The following is a 15,524-nucleotide window of genomic DNA, read 5'->3' on the forward strand; positions in this document are numbered from 1 at the left end:
CACTTCCTCAGGACCCGATGGGCACCAGCTGGATCTGGAGAACAGCGGGAGCCCCAGGGATGTCTTCAGAAGTGGAAGGCAGGAGGGGAGTTTGGGGGATGGCCAGGACACATTCGTTCCCAGCCAGCCCCTAATTCTGGACCCTGATTTGTCAGAGTTGGCAGCCGGAGCCAACAGGTTGCTCTGCATCTACCACTGGGAGCCATAGGGGTAACACTGCCCCTTGTGCATAGATGTGGGACACTAAGCATGGAACACACACACACACACACACACACACCGAGGAGCTGGGACAGGATCACCCACCCAAGATGCCCTAGAGCCTGTCCCAAGGCTTTCTTCACCAGCAATAAGAAAGCCCACCAAGGCCTCACCAAGAATCCACAAAGAGCCAGGCACTGGAGGCTCACGCCTATAGTCCTAGCTACTCAGGAGACTGAGAATCTGAGGGTCGCAATTCAAAGCCAGTTCAGGCAGGGAAGTCCACCCTTACCTCCAATTAACCACCAGAAAACTGGAAGTGGAATTGTGGATCCATGTGGTAGAGCACTAGTCTTGAGCAAAAAGTAGCTCTGGCACAGTGCCCAGGCCCTCGGCCCATGAATTAAAAAAAGAAAAAAATCCCTCAAGAGAGGACCCTCAGTAGGGTAGGTAGGGTTGGGACCCCTGCCTGTGTGTCTTGGGCAGGTCTTGGGCTAGATCAGGGGTCGGGGTAGGTGGCTGCCAGCCTCGCTCACCTCCCCAACGGTCTTCACAATGATGCCTCCACAGCAGGGACGGGGAACCCCTGCTCTGTCCACGTCCCCCCAAACACAAGAGACGAGAGGAAGGCCACAGACAACAAGACGTGGACGGGAGCAGAGGAGCTGCGAAGCTTGATTCAATTCCACTGGTGAAAAATAAGTTTCTTCTCTTCCCCCCCCCAGTCAAAAATAGTTCATACATTTGTTTTCTCGGCAAAGCTTTGACTGTTCCTAAGGAGATGCTCCGCAACCCCGGGAGTGCATGGCTCAGGAGGCGGGGCCTGTGGCTAGTCCTGGCCTCTTTGGGTTAGTTTTGTCCCTTGCCCCTACTGTGGCACAACCCCAGTGTCCTAGGGAACGGCCCCAGTCAAGTCCCAGAGGCAATCTGAGTTTGGTCCAGCTGGGGCTGAGGGTGCTCCCCCAAAAGACGGCTGGTCTGAGGCTCCAGCCAACGCGGGGAAGCTTTGGAGGCACAAAGCGCATGGCAGGGGGGGCCACGTCCCAGGAGCTGGGCTGGCTGCCCACTGCCAGTGCATGCACGTGCCCCTGAGGAGGGCACGGAGCAGAAGGGCAGAGCCTGCGTCAGGCATTGACTACTGGGGCAGCAGGGTAAGGGCAAGCAACCTTGGCGGACAGCTCAAGTGGCCCTGTGGCCAGAGGGGTGAGTGAGATGCCAGGTTCCAGCACCCCAAACTGCGCCTAACCTCTGGCGAGTGGGTGAACTGCCCCGATGGGGGTGGTCCTGGCAAGGGAAGAGAGCTTACTTGGTAAACTAATAGTAGGCATTAAACATCAGCAGCTTTGCTGGGACTCAGATGTGATCCCAGGGGAGGAGGGAACAGTGAGCCGACCCAGTTAGGGCTGGGAGTGGCAGTGGCAGGGTCCACCCGCCCTGCCATGCCCTTTCTTGGGGACGTGTGCCCAGGGCACCCTGCTTTCACCCGGACAGACATCATGGCTTCAGAACTCCACCTGGGTACAGACAGGTTGAAGATTTAGGGACCCTTCTCCCAGAAAGCAAGCAGGTGCCCCAGTGGAGGTCCTGGGGATGGATGCTCACAGAGTCCCCAGGTGAATACAGGTAAAGCAGCAGTGGGGTCTGGGCAGAGGGTGCCAGGCAAGTCCCAGGGACAGTTATGGCCTCTGGCTTTTCTGACCAGCCGAGGAGTCCTGAGTCCAGTGCCTTCTAGACCGCAGAGAGGGCCTCCTCTCCCAAGGCAGAGGCCTCAGAGCTCCCTGCCAGCCTCCTCTGTGCCCTACAGCGGCTATGTGCTCCCAGAGGGGGGTGTCTTGGGTTCAGTGATCAACAAGGGGAGACTGAGCTGACACACCACAGGCCAAGAAAAAAAACGGATGATGTGGAGAGCCTGGAAGGACGGACAGACAAACAGACACAGAAGCCACCCTGCTCTCTGCGCCTCCTGCTCAGCATGGCTTTCCTCCAGCCTCGGGAAGGGGGGAGGCTGGTTGCACTTCTGCAGCTCACGTGGGGAGAAGGCATGTGGAGCCCAGAGGTTCCGGATCCTTCTCTGAGTCCTTGGGATCATGGCTGGCTTCATCTGAGGAGCTAACTCTGGCTGAGAAGCATGGCACAGGGCAACAGGGTGGCTTGAGAGTGGACTGCCACAGGGAGGGCACTGGACAGAGATGCTGCAGGGAGTGGAGGGACCCCAATAAATATAGGCAGACTCCCTGAGCAGGACCCTGCCTGTCTGAAGGGCCAAGCTGGGGGCCCATATCTGCTTGGGTCTCTGTAATTTGTTCAATTGCTGGGCCTCCCTGCCTGGGGCCTCCCTCACCCTTCTTTTTCCCAAAATTTTGGGAACTCCTGCTTCCAGCCCGTGACACTGTTACTGTTGGGGGGAGTAGAGGGGGTCAAGAATGAATTAGAACCCAAAACTAAATAAATAAGATGATGCCCACGGCGCTGTGTGAAGGGGAGGGTGAGCGGCGACAGTACAATCAGAGGTCAGTGCTGGCCCGGGCCGGCTGCCTCAGAGCTGGGAGCCGCTGCCCGCGGAGCTGGGGCCTGGCTGACCCAGAGAGCGGCAGCTGATCCTGCGGATGGAGTGCAAGGCGACGGTGCAGCAGCCCCGCAGCAGGGAGCTGATGTTGTAAATGGGCTGGCCCTGGCGCCGCTGGGAGCGGCACAGCCAGGCCACCGTGGGCACCGCCGGCACCACCACGGCCAGCAGATCCACGATGTAGTGGCGGCTCCAGTAGCTCTTAGGCTCTTTCTCGGCTGTGGCTGCGGCTGCAGCGGCCTCATCCTCTTCTTCCACAGGGCAAACCACGCTCACAGACAGCCCAGGGTTGGGGCTGGATCCTGGCTGTGGCTGGGCGGTGGGTCCTCGAGTGATGGGCTCTGAGGCTTCCAGCTCATCACCTACTGTCACCACCACTGCCGAGTTGGGGTCTCTGGGCTCAGGGAGGTGGGGATCAGGCTGCCGGGCCTCAGGGACTGTCCCACACCCCTGGGCCTGATTCACTTTCTCCAGGATGGTGCTCAGATCAGGCTGGTATTGAACTAAGTCTGTCTGGATGGCCCGCTCCTGCATGCAGCTGACCTGGACGCCGGCCTCCATGCCACACAGAAGCTTCTCGTAGGTGTTGCTGGCAGGAAAGCGGGCCCCCAGGCTGAAGGTGCTGTGCAGCGAGGCCTCCTCGGGGCCACAGTCCACCCCTGATGACAGCAGGCTGCTGGCCTCCAGGCCATCCGTCCGGCTCAGCGTGTCGTCGGCAGCCATGAAGCCACTGTCCGCTCCCTCTTCGGCAGAGGCGCTGGGGGGGTCTCCGGGCTGGTGGTCACCGCAGACGGCTGGGTCGCTCAGCTTGGTGTAGGTGGAGCTGCGGGTGAGGGAGCGGGCAGGGGAGCCACCGGCAGACTCCCCAGTGCCGTCCTCCTTGGCCGTGCCATTCTGGGCCACCTCCATACTATGCAGCAGGGTCTCCAGCTTTTTGTTCTGGATGTTGATGTCCACGAAGTATTTCTGCAGCCCCCTGTCCTTGTCAATCAGGTTGTTCTTGACTGTGTCGATGACCTGCTTGAGCTGTTTGATCTCCTTGCGGGCTTCCTTCAAGGCCAGCTGGGCCTCCACACGGTGACACTCCTCCTCGATCCAGTCCTCCTGCATGCGCGACAGCTGGGTCTTCAGGTCATCAATCTCTGTGTCCCTGCCAGCAGAGAAGGCACACTGCTCACAGCCTGTCCGCCTGGCCACGCCCCACCACGTGGAGAGGCAAGAAGGGGCACAGCATGCCCACGGCCATTGTGTGGTGGCTCAGTTAGATGAGGAAGGACAGGAGGACAGACACCTTCTCCCTGCCTCCCTCCCTTTTTTGGGTGTCAGTCATGGGGCTTGAACTCAGAGCCTGAACACTCCCTCTGAGCTTTTGCGCTCAAGGCTAGCACTCTAACACTTTGAGCCACAGCACCGCTTGGGGTTTTCTGGTGTTTCACTGGAGGTGAGAGTCTCATGACTTCCCTGCCTCGCTTCTCCTTCTTTTCATCCCTGCCAGGAGGTAAGAGAAATGGTAGTGGGGCTACACTGCATCCCCAACCTCTCCCCTGCAAGCCATGCCACAGATGCGTTCATCTTCACATGCATCACCCAGAGAAGAGACTGAACAAGAGATGCATGATTGATCAGTGAAGTAGCTATAGGAAATAAATCTCATATAAAACAGTGGACACGAGACACAATCTTTGCTCTACGGAAGGTGATGGCGCTGGCTGGATACCATGAAACATGTCTGTCTTCCCTGCTACGAGAAAGATGGGGTTGGGAGGATAACAGCGTGAAGCCAGCCTGGGGAAGAAGTCATCAAAATCATTCCCTTTTCCATAAGCAGAACAAGGATGGTGGTGCACATCTGTAGTTCCCAGCTTATACAGAAGGCACATGTAGGAAGGCTGTTGTTCAAGTTGGCTCGGGGGTGGGTGGGGGTGCAGGGCATAAGAGAACTTATTTGAAAATAATGCAAGAAAAAGGGCTGGGAGGGGCATGACTCAAGTGGTACAACACCTGTCTGCCTGCCTAGCAAGTTTAAGGCTCTAAAGTCACACCATCTCAACCTCCCCCACATCCCCCCCCAAAAAAAAGGAAAAGAGAAAGGCATAGATGATGGGGAGGGAGTATAGCGTCCTATTAAGCAGGTTGTGGCATTTTGAGTGGAGTGACCTTTGTCTAGAGACTCCTGGGAGACAGTGATGAGACAAGAGAAAGGGCGGCCTTCAGCACTGGAGGGGAGGAGCTGATAACTTTACTCCATCCTTAAGGATAAGAATTAGAGGAAGCCAAGGTGGCGCCTTTGTCCACGCCACAAGTTTCTTCTCTGTATCCATGTCAAAACAAGAAGCTGAAGAGATAGTGGTGATAAGCGGCGCTGAGATTGAGGGAAGGGGAACGCCAAGGCAGGCAGGGCAACAGGAAGACAGGGGTCCACAAATGCTGGGCCTTCTCCAAAGCCCTGAGAGAACGGATGAATTCAGGAGGCTCAGAGGAGGGAGGCAAGTTATAACAAATGTGCCTGCAAGTCTGGAGGTAAAACCAGGGTGAGACAAGGTGGAGCATAGGTGGACAGACAGCAGCAAGAAAGAAGACAGATTATGAATGATTTTTTCACTCCAAACCAGAGGCCCACATGAATAAGCTGTAAAAATCTTAGCCCTCCCTGAATTGTTTAAAAACGTGTGTGTGTGTGTGTGTGACAATCTTGGGGCATGAACTCAGGACCTGGGCATTGTCCTTGAGCATTTTTGCTCAAGGCTAGAGCCCTAGCTTGAGCCACAACTCTACTTCTGGCTTTCTGGTGATTAACTGGAGATACGAATCTCTCAGACTTTCCTGCCTGAGCTGGCTTTGAACCGGAAGCTTCAGATCTCAGCCTCCTGAATAGCTAGGATTACAGGCCTGAACCATTCCCGACACTGCTGGGGGGCTTTATGAGTTCAATCACACTGACTTGTCACCCAGGCTCGCAGGAACTGGACCCAGGAACCCCACTCCACAGCATGCTGGCCTTTGCTGTGCCTCACCTCTCCCTGCTTGGACCTGGCCAGACACAAGCCACCAGTGGCTCCCCAGACCTGCCCAGGCCTTGTAGCCCACAGGACATTCCATTTGAAGTGTGGTATGAAAGACGAGTTTGCAGGCGGAAGGAGCTATGGCAGGGCACAGCATCCCGAAACACAGAGGTGGCAAGGCAGCTGGCATCTGCCTGAGAGGGGAGGGCAGGCTCGGGAGGGAGAGAATGCCTACAGCGAGGGGGGTCCTGCAAGGGTGGCAGGCAGGGTGAGCAGGGACAAGGAGAAGGTGTGCCCATGGCAGGCCACATCGCCAAACCACCCAGGGCCATGGTCCGCTGGGAGCCAAGACACAAAGTGGAGAGATGGGACACTTGGCCTCTAGGGACATTAGTGTAGAAGGCCAAGCAGAGCCCCGTCATCTTCAGGAAAATGACAGAAAACAGAAACCCAAATGGAAGCCCAGAGATGAGAGAGAGAACGTGGGAAAGCTCCTGCACTCTGAAACCAGGGCAAACCCAAACTTGCTTTGGTCAGAGAAGCTGTGGTCACGGGTGTGGCGTTCTGACATGACCAGAGTGGACGGGGTGGTAGAGACAGAAAGGTCACTGGCTGGGGTGGCTGAAATGGAGAGTGTGAGTCATGAGAGTCATGGGAGTCGGGCTCCTGGGGGGGCCGGGGGGAGGTGATGACGACATTTACAGAATCAGCATGTGACAATGGCCTGGAAGCTCTGGGACTACACGACAAGGCATTCAGTTGCATACTTTGGCCGGGCTGCTCACCGGTCCTGGAGCCGGTCCTGCGTGTCCTTGAGCCGGGCTTTCAGGTGCCGGATGCACACCTCCTTCTGCTGCAGTGGGGTCAGGTACTGCTCCGGGGTGGGGGGCTTGATGCCATGGTTGTCGCTGCAGAGCGTGTACTTCATGGAGCGCCTGCAAGTGGATGCTCATGAGGCGAGTGGAGGCGGTGGAGGCAGGCAGGGTGCGGGGGACCCCAGCCCAGCCATCGTCTCCACCTATGAGCACTGGGTGGCTGCAAGCCAGGCCTTCTGCACAGGGCCCCGTGTGAACAGGTGGCTTTTAGTGGTGCTCTCCTGAGTGGGCCCCAGGGTGGGGGACACAAGTCTCCTCTGGAGAGTGAAAGGGACACATTCTAAGCACACGTGCAAGCCCGGCTCCTGCCGAGTGCTTGCCTGACACCATCTGAGCCATCCTGGCCCCGGCGCTGAGTACAGGAAAGCCTTGCAGAGGGATGGTGGCTTCAGAAAGGCTTGGTCCCCTGAATAATCAGCCAGTCCCAGCAGCACTCGGAGTCAGGCTGCTGGTCCCCGGCCCACAGATGAGGGTGTGGGCTGGAGGCAGGGAGGGAGGGTGGCTCAGGGTGGGTGTGGGGGTTGGGGTCACAGGGACATGACCTCTCCTCCCAGAAGCTGACCACCTGTATGGTTCACGGGTGGACACAGCAGCTGTGTGTCTCCTCACACACGGACACACTTTCCTATAGAGTCTGCATTATGCCTGCATGTGTGCCCATGTGTGCGTTCACACACATACACATACACATACCAGGAGCGGGGTAGGAGTTAGGAAGTCTGTACTGCAGGCCTGTAGGTGTGCATGCACACCTGTGGCTGTGCATCCCCATAATCGTCCTGCCACTCTTGTGAGCAATTCCCTAGGCCAAGGACAGCAGGCTGTGTGCATGCTCTCACACACACATGCCCTCTGGGATAGCTGCGAGCATACACGCGGACACTTGCAGGAGCTCCTGTCCACCAGGTCCCCTGGGTGGCAGCAGGCTGGGTGAGCTCTGCTCCCAGCAGGCCTGGCCCATCTGTGTGGAAGGAAGCTCTACCCAGAGTGCATTGTATGTGGAGTGACAGGTGGCCCCACCCACAGCTTCCTGGCTGCTGGCTCTTCTGTTCCTTGAGAGAACTGCTTGGATCTTGGCTTCAGATCCCATGCATGGTCCCACGCACTACAGGCTTAGGCCTGCTCAGGCCTTGTACTGCTCCAGGGGAAGAAGGCGCCTGGGCCCAGCGAAGCCCGATAACTTTACGGGGTTGGCAATGATGGGCCCTGGCAGGCTCATTTTCACAAACAGCCAAGTTAGGAGCATTTTCAAAAGCTTTGCTGGAGCCAGATGTGGTGGATCATGCCTGCAATCCTAGCTACTCAGGAGGCTGAGATCTGAGGATCACGGTTCAAAACCAGCCTGGGTAGGAAAGCTCGTGAGGCTCTTATCTCCAAAAATCTACTGACTTGAAGGCCCTGGGTTTTAACTCAAGCTAAACCGTGCCCCTTTCTGGGCAAGGGGTAAGGGATGGCTTAGGGCAGGCTTTGGGCTTTCCTGTCTGCTCTAAGATCTCTTTTTCTAAAAGAGAAGCAAGCCACATAGTGGCTCTCGCCTGGTGGACTAGGGCTGTGGGTGGAGGGCACAGACTGTGATGAGTTAAGGGGCCTCTTTTCCAGTCTGTGGGGGGCTAGGTAGCTGGTGGTAGTATACAGGACAAGATGACTTAAACTAGAAAGACCTGAGGGCTATAGGAAAGCCAGTGCTTAAACCTTTCTTTTGTTGTTTTGCCTATCCTAGGGCTTAAACTGGGGACCTGGGTACTGTCCTTGAGTTTTCTTCAAGGCTAATGCTCTACCACTTGAGCCACAGCATCAGTTCCAGCTTTTCTGTGTATGTGGTACTGAGGAAGTGAACCCAGGGCTTTGTGCCTGCTAGGCAAGCATTCTACCGCTAGGCCACACTCCAGGCCCTTGAACTTTTCTGAGTAAAGAAGCGCTGAGTTGAAGCCCAGTGGTGTGTCTTTTTGGCATTCATGAGTATTGTTTCCCCATATAACATTGAACATACATTTTTAGTTCTTAGCTCTATCATTCTTACCATATCATAATTTTATAATATCAAATTATATAATTGATATATAATTATATACATACGTGAATATACTTACAATATAGATCTTTATATATGTTTATAAGTATATTTACATGTTGTATACGTATGTACAAGATTAGTAAAATATGTACTTGCATATGTAATATATAAATATATATCTAATTATATATATATTTATTTAAAATGAAGAAAAATGCTGGGCACCAGTGCCTCACACCTGTAATCCTAGCTACTCAGGAGGCCGAGATCTAAGGATCATGTCAGCCCAGGCAAGAAAGTCCATGAGATCCTTATCTCCAACTAACCACCAAAAAGCCAAAAGTGGAGCTGTGGCTCAAGTGGGAGTGTGTTAGCCCACAGCACAAAAGCTCAGTGCCCAGGCCCTGAATTCAAGGCTGAGAATCAACATACACATGTGCACACCCATGCCTGCACACGCACGCGCGCGCACACACACACACCTGAGAAGAAAGATATGCTACACTACTACACTGCAAGTCTGGCTGTTTGCAGTGAGGCCCTAACAGAGCCGTCTGGTAGGCACTGTGGTGCCTGTGGCAGTCCCTTGTTGTAGCAAGTGGACCTTCCCACAGAAGCCAGGCCCAGCCCAGGAGTGGAGACTGACTGGCCAAGGGTTTCCAGGTGTGAGATGTGTTTCAAAAGCCCACTGCTAATGAAAAGGTATGTAAGCTGTTAGTTAAATACCTTTTAGAATGTAAGTTTATCATGGCCTTCTTTTGTCCCCCAGGCTCTGGGGTGAGTCGTGGGCAGGATACTAGGGTTCTGATGGTCTGTCCTCCATCATTCATGTCCTGAGAGCAGGCCGAAGCAGCTCCAGCCATCACTGCTGGCAGATGACCTCCCCTCGGCTGAGAGGGGCAGGAAATGCTTCCTGAGAGATGCAGGCCGGCCACTTCCTCGTCTCTTGCTCAGAACCCTCTTGTCAGATCAAAGGCCTCCTACCAAGGGCAGTGCCTGGCCATGGGGTATGTGCAGGTAACCAGCAGGTATGGACACAATGTCACTTCCAGACCTCCAGGTTATTTACTCCATTTTACCCCAGTGACAGGAAGTGGTTCTCAGAGATGGGAAGGGACTAAATCCAAAGCCCTGCCAGTCTCCACATTCCCTTCTTACCCGCTTGTATTCCAGCACTGGGTAAACAGGACAAGGCCACCATTCCTGCTCTCACTTCCTGGTCTTCAGGGCCCAGCAGCTCCCCTTTCCCAGCTACTGCAACCCGACCTTGTATTTCAGATCTGGGTCCGCAACACCACAACTCAGCCCATGCTGCCTTGGTAGGATACTTAGCTTTCCAAACAATGCCACCACCTCTGCCACCCTCATAGTGTCCCCTGACAAGAGCTGCCTGGCAAACAATGCCATATCCACTTTGCCTTCTTTACCAGCAGAAACCCATTTTTGTTTGGGGTGACACCACACAGGAAGAAAACACAAACTCTGTCTGCATTAATTGGCTGAGAAGTTAGACAGTCCCACCATCCAGTGCCAGCTTGCAAGGTGCAGGTGGAATTTCCTGGGGAGTATGTACCTGGCTCAGAGACAAAACAAAGAAAAAGCAAAAGCCTCTGATAGGGGCTTTGGTTTTGGCTACCATCTTCCTTCCTGGAGGGCCAGCTTGAAGGCTTGGTGGTTCAGCAGCCACCTTGTGATGAGGACAAAAGTTATTTAGCAAGGATGGTGGAGTGGGAAGAGGGGTGACCTCTGATGGTCTAGAGAGTTGTCTGCCTCTGACTCCTTGTTTGGAAAGCACCCAGAATCCCACCCCTGGCTTGCCTAAGCCACTTCATTCCCTAATGAAAGGGTGGATACTAACATCCACCTTACAGACGGTAACTGAGGCTCAGAAGGGAGAAGCGACCCATTTCAGGTCACCAGGTCAGGATGGTCAGACACCAGGCAGCTCCCTCCTCCCCTGAGCACAGGCTCCCAGGCAGCCAGGCCAGGGCCAGGGCCAGGAAAGAGGGAGGGCTGGTTACCTGGGAGTTGGGCTGCTGTCGCTGCCCTTGCAGGAGCCGGAGTTGCTGCTGCTGCTGAGCGAAGAGGTGCCGTAGGCGTCTCGCACGCTCACAGGTGGAGAGGTGCGCCTGGAGGCGGGGAGAAGAGGCAGCTGCTCATTCTGGCTGGCGGGCAGCTGTGGGCACTGGGCGAACACTGCCAGGCCGCTGCGGCCCAAAGGGCCCCCGCTGGGGGTCGCCACGAGGTGGGGGAGAGAAGCAGGCGGAGAGAGGGATGCACAGACAAGGGTGACAGAACAGACAGTGGGAATCAAGATGGAAAGCAGGAGACTGGCCAGCCTGGATCCCCAGGGACAAGAACACAGGCTCCATCTGCCCTTCCCACAGGCTCCCCACTTCTGGGGTTCCCCAAGCCCAAGGGGGGAGAGGAAGCACAGGGACCCAGCAGGGGCCTGCGGGGGTGGGATCAAGGGAGGCTCAAGGGGTCCACCGGTGTACCCTCCTTCACTAGCTCCCAGTGCAGGCAAGTTAGCTAGCCCATTCTGAAGATGGGACGCTAAGGACATCAGCAGGTAAGTCACCGAGTCCCACCTTCCCTCCCACCCAGAGCCCATAGATCTGTGCCCGGGGTCAGGGGGAGAACTCACCTTCGGGATCCAGCGGAGGCCCGTCTGCTCCCCGGCAAGGACATGGCCATGAGGCTGCGGGTCCGGGTGAGGGGCGGGATGGGCGGCGTCCCCGGGGCTGAGGAGAGAGGGCGCATTGGGGGAGGCCCAGGGAGGGCCGGGCCGGGCCACGTCATCCTCTCGCTGGGGCCGCTGCCTGGCATGGCTTCTCCGCTGGCCCTTCAGCAGGACACCCAAGACCAAGTGAAAGCCTGGCCACAGGGGCCTTCAGTGGACTTAATGGAGCTGGTACACGGACTGTCGCCACCCGACTTAAAATCACAGTCGTCAAGAGTCTCGGGGGTGGTTAGAGAGCATCAGTCCAGTCTGACCCCAGATGACAAAGGTGTCCCCCTTGGGGCGGGGGAGGGAGACAGGCTCGGCCCACAGTGACAGGGGCAGCGGTCTTCTGTTTCTCCCTGGGCCCCTGCCCCTCAAACCCCGCCCCCCGCCGTCCAGTCCTCCCTCCTCGGCAGGGGCTGCAGGCCGGAGGATGCCCGGAGCAGGACCAGGACCCCCAGATCACACTGGCTTGGCTTCGCAGTGCATCACCTTCCCAGGTGGCGCGTGGCTCAGGACTTCCTGTCTACAGGGGAGACAAGACAGACCAACATACCAGCACACGTGTAGAGACACAGGGACACACGCAAACATTAGAGGCACCAGGCCTGCCATTCCAGGATGTGCCAGCCAACGTGCTCAGGCCCCTCTGCCCACAAGGCTTCACATTCAGCCAGGCCCTGGCCCCCGTGCCGGGCACAGGCACGCCCATGCTGCACACGCACATGCAGAGTCGGGGACATTCCAGGAATGTAGGGCAGAGGCAACAAAGCCGATGACTATGAGAACCGAGGGAGCAGAGGACCCCCCCGACTTGCAGCTGGGGGCCCTGGCCAGATGCAGCCATGCCTAAGCGGGTGGGTAAGCTCAGGCCACTGGCTCCTTAGGCCTCTTTGCTGGGTGGGGGCTGCGACCTGAAGGGTATAGGGATGGAGGGGGCCCTGTGTCAAGCTGGGGTGCTGCTGGGCGAGGAGGGAAGGGCTACAGGCCAAGTAGAGGCTGGGCTCTTTGCCAAGGCTTGGTGGTCCCGGGCCAGTTCCTGAGACACCAGCCTTCTTCTTCCCTGCTCGTATCAGGGACTGCAGATGGTAGCCTGGGTTCTGGACGCTTGGCTGCGGCTGCTGTGTCCTAGCACCCCCCATTCCCGCACCCCACCAAGCCCCATGCTGGGAGGGAAGCACTTACACCCCGTGCTGGGAGAGCGAACCCCACTGCACAGCAGCCCCCGTGCCACACACATTACGTACATCACGTCATGGACGCCTCCCAACAACCCTATGAGGAAGTGCTGTGGTTAGTCCCCAGAGGCTGGGTTGGGGGCACCCAGAGCAAAGGGGCAGGCCAAAGGCACCCCCAGGTGTATGGTGGGGGGTGGATTGGCCAAAGGCTCTGGATCTGGGCCCCCTCCCCCACTTCCCATGTCAGGGCCTCCCAGGAGTCAGGTCCTCCCTGGCTGGTGGCTGCGCTGTCTCCTGAGAGGACAAAGGCACTGCTCGGATGGCCTGTTTCCTGGCTGTGACACAGAACGTGGCCTGTTCCTCTGGAGGACCTGAACACAGCCAGCTTTGTCCACCTGGAGGTGTCGGGTGCCAGGCTGACACCACCCCGTCACCTGAGCTGCTTTCTAGCTTGGCAGCTCTGGGCCTGTGGTAGGGAGGGGAGAGGGGTGTCCAGGAACGACAGTGCCAACTCCACGGCAGGCGGGGGGGTGGGCCCAGCAGTGCCCGGACACCTGGTTAGGATGCCACAAGTGGATGACCCTGAGGGTACCTTTTGTGTACCCAGACCCAGAGCTGTGAGCAGGCTTTATGGTCACAGGCCTGCAGGGCTGGCTGCCCGTCCCTCTCCCTGGCCTCAGTGGTCCTCTTTGATTGTGACCATGCCTCCTGGCTTTGGGGAGGCAGCAGGAAGGAGGCCTTCCCAGGGAGGAAAGGCACACATCCCAGGTGGGCCTCTGTCAAGCCTGCTCAAGGAGAGGTTGTTAGGCAGCCAGGAAAAGCCCAAGAAGGGCTCCAGGCCCGGGTTCCCAGGAGGCAGGCAAGATGCCAAGCTTGCTCGGAGCTCCGGGTGGCCTTGACACAATGAAGGCCTTGTCCCAGCTGTCCCTGCTACTACCTTGCTTGGCAACCCGGTGCCTCCTCCTCTTGAGTTCCCTCTTCCTTCCTCCCTGCCACCAGGGGTGGGGGTGGGAACGGGGTGGCATTTGTACCTGGAGGAAGATGACAGTCTCCTGGGAAGCCAGGACCAGTCGTTCATTCAGGGTGGGGGTGGAAGTGGCATTTCCTTGGCTGGCAGGGGACCTCACGGGAAGGCCCCAGGCCCCCAGGGACATACCTCTCCACATCCTACCGTGAAGCCTCAGCATTCACCCAGTGCGTTCTCAGGCCCTTCCTTCCCTCTGGGGCTCAGGGAGGAGGCCCATCACTGTGGTGTTTGTCACCATGCCACCTGCTCAGCTGGGAGTCCCACAGGCCTGTCCCCATGGAGAGTGGAGAGAAAGTCCTCAACAGGAGGCAAAGAGGTCAAAGACTCCATCCGTCCACTCATTCCAAAGAAACCTGGCTCCTGGGCGGGCCCCTAGTCCTCCCTCCATCTCCTCATCCCACCCAACCCATGGCAATCATGCTTCATCTGACCTCTGATTGGTCCCCCCATAAGAACTGGTGTTTCTCCAGGGCCTACACCCAGGAGCCAGGGACCAGGAGATGGAAGGATGTAGAAACTGGGTCAACTAGACCTGAGCTCTAATCCCAGCCCCGTCACCCCTGCTTGTCTTGGGCAAGTCAGGCCATTCCTGTAAGCTTTAGGACATTTTCTGGAAAGTATGGCTAATGACAACGCATGTGGTTACTGTGAGAATGACGTAAGGTTGTGCACCTGTGAGGCATGGAACAGGAGATAAAGAGTCAAAAGACAAGACTCAAATAAATGGGAGTGGCCAGGATTCCAGAAGTGGATCACTGCCAGGTGACAGGACCTTCCCAACAGAAACCTCACCCAAGGCCCCTTGGCAGGCTGGAAGGGGTCAGGAAAAGCACCTTTCAGATGGGAAGTTGTACTAGGTCTTAAAGGACGAATAGGAGTTCATCAGTGAAAAGGGAAGAGTTTCTTGGCCCAAAACAATGCGTAAGGCAATAGCCTAGCTGCTGGGAAATGCAGGTGCCAGGAGAGGGGGAGAGGAAAGTGGAGGGGGAAGGGGCTATGTCCCTCAGTTAAACCAGGATCTTGACGTGTGGGCATTGGAAGGCCACAAATCCTGGTGTTCTACCTACAAGCGTCCCAATTCCCTCTGTCTCTCTGTAGTGACCCCCCAGGACAGACCTGGAGCTGCCCAGTCACTGCCCAGTCCTCGTGGTAAGACCCCCCTCCATCCTGAGGCATAGCACTTCTCTATGCGGGATCTTCCCTGTAGCCTGTTTTCCGGGGACACTCTGCCACCTTCAGTCCTGTCCACTCAGCAAGGCCATACCTGGTACTGAAACTCAGAGCAAACCCCAGGGAATTGCCTGGGAACAAACGCAAGCTGCTGCCCGTGCAGGCGTCAGGCAAGCTGACCTCTCAGACTTCTGCACCTGACGCGCTCTGGACTCTAGGCTTGGTGTACCCACTGGTCTACTCAATCGCTAGTGTACCTGAGTCTCAGTTCCCAGAAGCAGAATGCCTCCAAGGTTTGATTCCATCTGCAAGGTGTGGAGGCATTCAGGTTGGTGTGTGTGTGTGTGTGTGTGTGTGTGTGTGTGTGTGTGTGTGTGTGTGTGTGTGTATGTGTGGTGGTGGGTTCACCTAAGATTCTAGCTAAGCAAAGGTTTCCCTAGGTCTATGCTGGCAATGACCTCTCTGAAAGCATCCACTACTAAGGAAACAGGAAAGCAACTGGAGAGTCTACACACGAGGGCTAGACCCTCTCCCCACCAAGACAACCCTGAATCGTCAACCCCCTTCCCCCGCCCATCAAACTGCAGAGAGGCCTGGATGGGTGAGTGCCAGCAACCACAGCCCCACCCACAATGGGCTCCAGGGCCCAGGGAGGGCTACTTAGGTGTTCGGCATGGAGCCTAGATTTTCAAACCACCCAAGAAGGGCCTGGCTCTGGGCTGCGGAGCAGGTGGGCTCAGGGGCTCTCTCTCGTTTCATCTGAGGA

General features: G+C 56.8%; 1 protein-coding gene across 3 annotated transcripts in view; it reads right to left on the bottom strand.

Moving 5' to 3' along the window:
- Positions 1-2,079: 2,079 nt before the first annotated feature.
- The window catches only part of Snph (syntaphilin), a 35,285-nt gene continuing 21,840 nt past the window's right edge, over positions 2,080-15,524 (bottom strand). The window contains exons 3-6 of one of the 3 annotated variants that reach the window (XM_090352097.1): positions 11,306-11,402; positions 10,680-10,886; positions 6,555-6,704; positions 2,080-3,917 (exon numbers count right to left, since the gene is read on the bottom strand). In XM_090352097.1, the coding sequence (XP_090208223.1) occupies positions 2,738-3,917; positions 6,555-6,704; positions 10,680-10,886; positions 11,306-11,355 (1,587 nt within the window). In that variant the 5' untranslated portion in view covers positions 11,356-11,402 and the 3' untranslated portion in view covers positions 2,080-2,737. Of the gene's footprint in view, positions 3,918-6,554; positions 6,705-10,679; positions 10,887-11,305; positions 11,537-15,524 lie in introns of those variants that run through there. The other 2 variants (XM_090352096.1, XM_090352095.1) reach the window with 2 other exon arrangements.

This window comes from Megascapheus bottae, chromosome 18 (assembly GCF_031878675.1).
Source record: "Megascapheus bottae isolate mThoBot1 chromosome 18, mThoBot2.hap1, whole genome shotgun sequence".
NCBI classification, from domain to species: domain Eukaryota; kingdom Metazoa; phylum Chordata; class Mammalia; order Rodentia; family Geomyidae; genus Megascapheus; species Megascapheus bottae.